Source organism: Vanacampus margaritifer, chromosome 14, assembly GCF_051991255.1.
Source record: "Vanacampus margaritifer isolate UIUO_Vmar chromosome 14, RoL_Vmar_1.0, whole genome shotgun sequence".
In the NCBI taxonomy this organism is placed as follows: Eukaryota; Metazoa; Chordata; class Actinopteri; order Syngnathiformes; family Syngnathidae; genus Vanacampus; species Vanacampus margaritifer.
In genome coordinates this window covers 448,513-457,323 of record NC_135445.1, presented here as the reverse complement: position 1 = coordinate 457,323, position 8,811 = coordinate 448,513, and the positions used below count along the sequence as shown (strand labels likewise).

Genomic DNA, 8,811 nt, shown 5'->3' with positions numbered 1-8,811 from the left:
TGTCCGGGCGCGATTTAAAGATATTTCAAATACCTTTAGACAAATAGCGTATTTGTCTATCGTGCTTTTGAGACTCTACGAGGGTGTGTGATGACGAGGCCTGTTTTTCCAGCTCGCCATGTTTATTTTGGGCATTCCGCCATTAAGCAGGTCACGGGGCTGTCGTTTTCCCGAGCTTTGAACAACCCTGCCCTGCCCCCATCGTCTGCTTCTCCTCACACAGGCAGCCTAGAAGAAGCGTGCGTGTGTACCCAAGGTGAACGTTTTATTACACGAGCGAGCGCTTATTCGCTTTATTGTCCGTAGGCCTTGGGGGAAATCAAATATAAGCGGCCATTAGTGCTGCGCCATTCAACATGCTGGAATGTTCCACCGCGGATTGGTCTCCCACTCGGACAGTTGCCTCCCTGCGTGTGGCGAACAAAAGCTGCTCTTTGTCACGATTTTGACGAAAAAGACCCGTGGATACTTTGTATGTCGACGGAACAATTTCTATAGGCTATCGTCAAACTACCACAACCTTCTTATCGATAAGTAATTTGTCATAAAGAGCGCTATTATTTGAATAGAATCAGCCTAATATCATCCCCGTCATTGTTAAGATTTTAGTCGTTTTGTTCCTTTAATTTCTTCATTATTGAAGACTCCAATAGGCCCACAGAGCATGTACGAATGTCATTTATTATTACGCTTTTGATATTTTAAATAAACATGTGAGAGCACTGGCATGTAACGAGCTGTTCTCCTAATTACACTTTTGCCTGTCGTATAAACAGAATTCAATATATTCTGTCATTTGTAAATTCAACTTCCAAAATTAGGTTCAATTTAGTCCCTAAACATGAATGCCAAAGACATGAAAATAGCACATCAAGTTTGTATCTGTCTTAATGGGACAGCTTGACAAATGCATTTGAGCACAATAAAAAAAAAATCCTTTCCACTAGTATTCCAAAAATGTTGCATTTCAAAATCACGTTCAGAAGGCCACACAGGACTGCAATTTGTTAGCTTAATAGAATAATTGCTAAGTTACTTTTGAATATGCTCTGAAAACAAGGAAAAGCGCCAACAAATAAGAGTCCAGTTGCCTTGATTCTGTCTTTGCTGATTGCAACCTTGATTGTTGCAAATACACATACTTAATTGCCCCCCCCCCCCCCCCCCCCAAAAAAAAACCCACATAATTTTCAGCATGAACAATTTAGTGTGTTTTTTCTAATTAACATTGACTGCCACCAGTCGCCATGTCCAGTATGTTGGTTTCGATATCTGTCAGTGTCAAAGTAACTGCTTATCTTGCTTATCTTCGTCCTCCCGTCAGAAGCTTCCCATAAAGTGCTGACATGTTAATGTGCTATTCTTTACTTACGGAGTCCGTTTGCTGCTGAGAACGATCGCGTTAGGCGTGTTTGGCGTGCCAAATCATACAATAGGTTGAGAAAGTAGAAGTCTGGATTCAAAAAACATGAGCCACATGTACCTTTATGAAATCCAATTACCAAATCAATATTGCAAGAAAAATGTGTGCATTAAAGCCCATTTTCGAGACGGGGTCGGCGAACCTTTGTGCTCAATGTTTAGTTTTTGAAAAGGGAAAGATACGTCAGAGCTTCACTAAAATTGTGTTTGGAGAAGGGTTCGTTTTCACAGTAAAATAATTCATGTTCATCCTTAGATCATTTCAAATGTGGTATTTAATGTAACGCAAAAACAACAGCGCTTATAACAAAGTGCTGTACAAAAAGATCAAATAGAAACTAAAGTATTATTTCAACAAATTACCAGAAAAGAGAATAAAAATAAATAAATAACTGACTAGATTTATTTTAATCCACAAGATTAGAATGAGCCAATCATGTATTTGTAAAATTGTGTACTAATATCTAATTGACCTTGTGAATAAAGTATATTTACAACATTTGATTTATTGAGATAAGTCAAAGAGAGAACCCCACCAAGCCCCCCCCCTTCCCCACACAGCTCATTAAATGCAACAAATATCGCAGGTCGGACCGGAATCAAGACCAAAGTGGGCCATACCTTGCTCACCCCTGTTGGCACTTCCTCTAACTTCCTTAAAAAAATGGATAGTTAAAAAAAGACAAAATGATTTAACACATTCTGAATGTATTATGACTTGTTTTGGGACTTTTTGTAAGAGTTTTTAGATGAAAGCGAGCCAAACGGTTGAAGGTCATATCAGACGTTCAGAAGGTCGCAAACCTTGCGCCGCTTCTTCCTCGACTGCGTGTAACGACAGGCGGCTGGCAGGAAGGACGCTCGCCAACGCAAACAAAAGGCGTTGCCGCCCGTGCAATCAAGGAAGTGGGCGCGGCCTTCCGACGCCGCACAGCCAGCGGCGCGCGCAGAGGATTCATGCGGGAGGTCATCTGTCGTCGGGGCGACGGAAGGGGAAGTGCGGAGCGGCGGGCAGAAGGCACACTTGCGTGACATCAACCATGTGTTGATTTAGCAGACTTTCTTTGCCATGCGTGGACTTGAGTGAGGGACGATCCGATTTTACAAGCAGGATGACACAAAATCAAAACGCCGGCAGCGGCAACGGCAACGGCAACGGCAACGGCAGGGAGGGAGAGCAACTCAAGATAGTCATTGTGGGAGACGGAGGCTGTGGGAAGACCTCGCTTCTCATGGTCTATGCCAAAGATGACTTTCCAGAGGTAAGACGATCCAAATGCTGACCTTTGGGATGTGATGACCACACTAACCGTCACCTTTTCAATTTCAACAGAAGTACGCGCCCACCGTGTTTGAAAAATTCGCCACCTCGGTGGTCCTGAGAGGAAAACAAGTCAAGCTCAACGTGTGCGACACTGCAGGTAAGAAGAATGCTTTCGTGGGAAAAGTTGAAAAAGACGTCAAAGCATCGAGTGAGTGCAGCATAGCTTGTGAGACTTCAGCTCAGTGAGCGTCAAAAAGGACTGGCAGGATGTTCGACAAATACACAACTGACAAATGAGGCCAATTGTTGCTGCATTTCTCATTTCGAAATATGGCAGTAAAGTTTTTTTGTTTTTTTTCTGCAGCAGGTCAATTCATATTTGATGTAGACCAACTATCAACTAAGACCAAGTCGGGATTGGGTTCAAACACACACACACAAATAAGGCCAAAATATCGGCCAATAGCTGAATTTGCAAATACCAAAACACGAATATGTGGAAATCAACCAGATTCCAATTTATAACGATGACTCCGTAACTCTTTATCAATTATTCCAACAAAATCATTTTACTAATCAGAAGCAAGCACAAAAATGTTACTAATATCATTCTATTCTCCTGAACGCAATCAGATATGACTTTAAATGCTGGATGTCAATTAAAAAAAAAACGCAACATGAATCCTCTCATGATTTTTGCTGACGACTTCTGAAATGAGAGCAACTTGGACGCAAGCTTCATAAAAAATGAAAAAAACTAAGAAAAACATTTTCTCAAACAAAATATCATCAAAACAAGACTACTTAAAAATATTATTGAAAACAAACTATATTATATTTATTATTGTCTAGCACTCAAAAATACTCTAGATATAAAATTAAAACTAGAACTCATAATAAAAACTAATAAACGCTGCAAAAATGAATGAAAAAAAGCCACATTTAAAAACAAAAGCCAAGACGAAATAAAAAAGTACTTATAATGTAGGGCTGTGCAATTTAGCGACATTTAATTACACGTTCAATTCATAAACTCCACAATTACATAATCAGCATAAACGCAAACAAAATTAAAAAATGATTAATAATATTTCAAAGATGTTTAAATGTATATATTTGCACCTTTAAATTAAAAAAAAAAAATCTTGTTTATCCAAAGGAACTTAATGTTTCACGGAAATGTATTTGTCTTAACATTTTTGACACGATTGGCTGGCGACCAGTTGAGGGCGTACCCCGCCTACTGCCCCAAGCCAGCTGGGATAGGCTCCAGCAACCCTTGTGAGGAAAAGCCGTTAAGAAAATGGATGGATGGATTTTTGACACGCTTAAACATTTTCTTGTTTTTGTAGCAAAAGAACAAATCATTGTCCTAATCGTGATTTCAATTGATACCAAATTAATCGTGATGGATATTTTCTTCATAATGGAGGAAAAAAGTGAAAACTCTTCTAACCCTGCTTGGAAGTTTCCATTTGCACTTTGGAGAAACTCCTCATATTAGTCATCATTTGGGACTGAATTAGCGTTTTGTGACCTTATTTGAACAGTTTTAGTCGTCACGCTGCAACGAATGACACTCGATTTCCCGTCAGACAATTTGAGCGCGATGTCTGCTGTCGATTGCGGTCATCGCAACAAGGAAGCGCAAGGCAGGATGTGGTTTTCTTGTGCATCTCTTCGCCACCGACGTGGCAAGACGCGCCAACGCGCGTCTTATATTTCATGTTGCAACTCAAGCGGCCGTCACGTTTGTGCTCGCAGGCCAGGAGGACTACGACAGGCTGCGACCGCTCTCGTACCAGGAGGCCCATCTCATTCTGCTGTGCTTTGACGTGACCAACCCCACCAGTTTTGACAATGTGACCATCAAGGTAAAAGATGGAAATCAAAGCGTGCGTGCGTGCGTGCGTGCGTGCGTGCGACAGGACTTTCAAGTTTGGAATTGCACACATTCTTTTGAGTTATGATTAACTAGCGCTTGTGTTGCTTCTGCTGCGGACTTTGAGCTGAAAACCAACTCGGCTCGATTTAGCCAGCACTGCTTTAAAACAAGCATGGCTGCAGACAAATACTAAATTGGAAGTCAAATTAGAAAAGCTTAAATTCATAAAAGCCGAAAGCGAATGCTGGACCGATACGTTATTTTTAAGACTGATACCGATTATGAGCAGTCAAGGAGGCCGACAACTGATATTTCAAGCCGATAATCATCTGCAGTAAAAGAGAAAATACTAGCGACAACATTTTCAAAATGGACGATTTCTTTTCATTTCAAACATGTAAAGAATTGACAGCTTTGTTTAAAAATGATAACAAAAATTGCAGGGAGCTTCCAGGGTCATGCATGTGTTAAGCAAAGTGAAAAACTAAGCAAATAAATTGTTCCCGAAAGTTTTCTACTGTATAAAAAAAAAAAGATTTCTAAAATTTCAACATCATTTTGTGGACCCCCCCCAACATTAATTTATTATTTGGTCAGGGTGGTGTGTGGAACCTCACAAAAACTTTTCTTTTGAGGTCCGAATTGTATTGAGAAAACTTCTTCCATTCTCATGCAACAGGTATGGAGCAACATACCTTTGACATCACTGCCATCTAGTGGTCGTCCTCGCACACAGCACTGCCACACTTGAAAGGGACTCGAGTGATGAAAAGACATTTTGAGGGGGAACAAAATAAATAAGAAGACACTCACGCACTTCTCCACATGGCGTACTTGCTTCAAGCTGTGCATTTGTCACTCCCACTTGAAGTTTACTGTCAAACGGAAGTACAGAACGAGCAGAGTTTTAGATTTGGAAATTCAAACAGCAAAAGGTAAAAAAAAAAGTCAGGCAGGCACATTTGTTGCCTAGGAATGACATCACGTGAAGGTGCTTTTCTATTGGCTACTGCTAGATGACATCACTTCTGATTGACACACTTTCAAACATCTTTATTTCGGTTCAAACATTTTAAATCATCCCAAAGACTCATGTATTAAAATGATGATTTTTTGGAAACGTAAAATGTAATTTCAGTTAGTTTTTTTTTTTTTGAAGCACTTTTGTTTTTATTTTATTTCGTTGACGAAATTGTTTTTTGAATCTTAGTTTTAGTTTTTTTTTGTTAGTTTTCATTAACTATAAAATAACCTGGAACGCCACAGATGGCAATTGTGACTCAGCTTCAGAAAACAGGTGAGCCGTGATTGGTCGTTACCTGAGCAACTGTGATGTCATTTTCAGTCGACGGCAAAATGGCCGCCTCCTGAGATGGATCAAAATGGCTGCATAATTCACATTCCACAAAGCCAATATTCATCAGAATGCTGTCGTTATTGCAAAAAAAATGCGTTGGCTTGAATTTGAACGGGGCTTGACGTTCACGTTTGTGTCATCAAAGAGTCCCAAATTGGTGAATGCTGGTTTGTCTTCATGTGATCGAGTGGCACCGAAAAAGGAAAGCGGAGCAAAACAGATGACGTGAAACGTGCGCTGGCTTGTGTTCAGTGGCACCCGGAGGTGAAGCACTTCTGCCGGGACGTCCCCGTCATCCTGATCGGCTGCAAGACGGACCTGAGGAAGGACAAAGAGTGCAGCAGGAGGCTGAAAGCCGTCAATCAGGCTCCCGTCACGTACACGCAGGTGAGGAGCGCCAAGCGGCCTGACCGGCGCCCGCCTCGGTCAGCCGCAAAAGCTAACTAGGACACTTTAGCAACGATTTGCTGCATTTTGCCACTTTCACCCTGAAATGGCTTCTTTCAAGTCAAATTAGTCTTTTATTTGACTTTTTAAAATGGGTTTGGAAATAATATTGCGCCCAATTCGCACTGACTGCGGAACGGACGCGGTGCGTTTTCCGTACGGCTGCCGCAAGGAATTAAAAGCGTTCGAGTCTGCGCGTCAATTCACAGCAGTTGCGTTTGCGTTTGCGTTTGCGTTTGCGTTGCGTTTGCGTTGCGTTTGCGTTGCGTTTGCGTTGCGTTTGCGTTGCGTTTGCGTTGCGTTTGCGTTGCGTTTGCGTTGCGTTTGCGTTTGCGCCGCGTTTGCGCCGCGGGAGGTTTCCGCAAGCGTTCTATTTTTTCCCGGACGTTGCATGCGAAATTTCATGAAGCTGAAGAAATGACACAAGCCGGACAGGAAGTCGAGCGTCCGCATCAAGGTAGATCCGGTATATTTCAAAATAAAAGCGTTTGCAAACCCATTTTTTGGGGGGGGTACCTCGCTAACTACATAGTATGACATGAGTCAGACATTTAAAAGACAAAAAAAAAACAGCTCAAATTAAATTAAACAAGACAAAATAACACTATTTAAACACAAAACTTTACATTATTATAAAAATATATTCTCATTAAATAATTATTTCAGTAATTTAATTGAATAAAATACAAAATCTTAATCAAATAATCACTCGTACATATACAGTCAACAATTTATACTATTGATAATTTTAAAAAATGAAGCATGAATTAATTCTATTACAGCGTCTACTAATGAATGACGATTAATTATGAATAAAATAAAAATGCAAAAGAACGTTTGAATGACAAAATGAAAAAAAGGCAAGCAAGCACTTGCCGAATGTTTGGTGTTTTTTTGCCTTCCACTTCCTGTTTGCAACGTGGCGTTCACTAACGCGGTGCCGTTTGCCGGAGGGCGCAGGGCGTGGCCGCCCAGCAGCGCATCAACGCCGAGATGTACCTGGAGTGTTCGGCCAAGTACCAGGAGAACGTGGACGACGTGTTCAGGGAGGCGGCCAAGAAGGCTTTGGCCTTCCGCCGCAAGCAGAAGCACTACAAACGCAAGCGGGATTGCGCCGTTCTGTGAGGAAACGCGACACGCCTTCCTCTCGCCAAAGACGCAAATACGCTACTGGCAAGACGTTCCACTTTGGGGGCGGGGTTTGAGGATGAGCTGAAAAGGCACTGGAACCTTGACAGGGCAATTTGTGGCAAACGTGTGCTTGAGTGACAGCACCAGGCACGCGTCCAAGCACAACTAAATTGTGCCCAACCTAAATGTACTCTAGCAAATGTTTCTTTTTTTAAGTTAAAGCCACTTTTGAACATTTTGAAAGAATTCAGTGATTCTTTTGCCTACCACTAGGGGGAGTCATCATGCCACAATCACAAAATCACTGCCGTAAAACTTTGAATGCGCACGTCCATCTGTTTGATGGTTCACTTCAACTTGCTTTTTTGGCTACATTTGCGGCAGGTGTTTGTTTGTCCAGGTGAACGCCACATGCGGCAAAGCAGCCATTCTCTGCGCAGGCTCCCTCTAGTGGCACGCCAGTGAATCACGCAACAGCGTTTCATCTTTTAAGACCGCTTTACTTTTATATATTGCTATATATAATATCTATTTTTATTGTTGTATTATTTATATATACACAGTAAAAAAAAAATTATGTTAGGAAATATGTTACTTTATTGTCAATGTATTTATTAACTTTCTTGTTTAAATATTTGTCTTTTTTTTTTTTTTTTTTTTTTACATTTATATGTTGTGTTGTGTTTTTAGTCTGTGATGCCCGGTTGAAAAATTTACCATTCAGCTTTTTGCCATCAAAAGGGCAAGCTCTGCTAAAGGTTCTGAAACACAGAACAGTTAGACAATTTCAAATGAAGTTCACCTGGGAAGGTTCTTGTGCATTTTAGGTTTGTCATGAAATTTCATCCCGACGCTTGTTATGCTGAATTTGAGCACCGTAAGCGTATTAGTTATTTTATTTATATATATATATATTAGTTCTCTCTCTATCAGGTACAAAACGAATGTGTATAAATGATTTTCATTTTGTGGATTGAGTTTTATTCCAAAATGATTGTACAGTAATGTGTGACTAATTTTGTCTACATCCTGAATATTTTTTCAACCTTCTGGCTGCAAAGTGTCCAAGGACAATAATGTGAGATAATGTCAGATTATTCAAAATGCTTTGTGTGTTTTACTTTTTTTAAATGATATTCTATTTTTTGCACTATTCTAAAGGGTGCTGATAGCTCACATTAACAGCATTGGATATGCTAAGTTATTGAGAAAGGACAAAAATAAACGCATTTTAAGTAAAAACTTCTCAATGTTGTTCTACTTTTTTGTGCCTTTTCCAGCATAAAAAAAAGTCAACTTCAACGT

At 40.5% G+C, this 8,811-nt stretch overlaps 1 protein-coding gene across 1 annotated transcript; it reads left to right on the top strand.

Annotated features, from left to right (window-relative positions):
- The first annotated feature begins 281 nt into the window (after positions 1–281).
- rhof (ras homolog family member F) lies at positions 282–8,752 on the top strand. Its single transcript, XM_077542886.1, has 5 exons — positions 282–2,684; positions 2,756–2,843; positions 4,451–4,560; positions 6,181–6,315; positions 7,336–8,752. Exons 1-5 carry the CDS (start codon positions 2,535–2,537, stop codon positions 7,498–7,500), a joined length of 648 nt encoding a protein of 215 aa, XP_077399012.1. The 5' UTR covers positions 282–2,534; the 3' UTR covers positions 7,501–8,752.
- The last annotated feature ends 59 nt before the right edge of the window (positions 8,753–8,811 follow it).

Coding starts and splice junctions, on each gene's coding strand:
- rhof (XM_077542886.1), top strand. CDS start 2,535: ATGACACAAAATCAAAACGCCGGCAGCGGCAACGGCAACGGCAACGGC. Junction 2,685..2,755: donor CCAAAGATGACTTTCCAGAG/GTAAGACGATCC, acceptor CAATTTCAACAG/AAGTACGCGCCCACCGTGTT. Junction 4,561..6,180: donor TTGACAATGTGACCATCAAG/GTAAAAGATGGA, acceptor GCTTGTGTTCAG/TGGCACCCGGAGGTGAAGCA.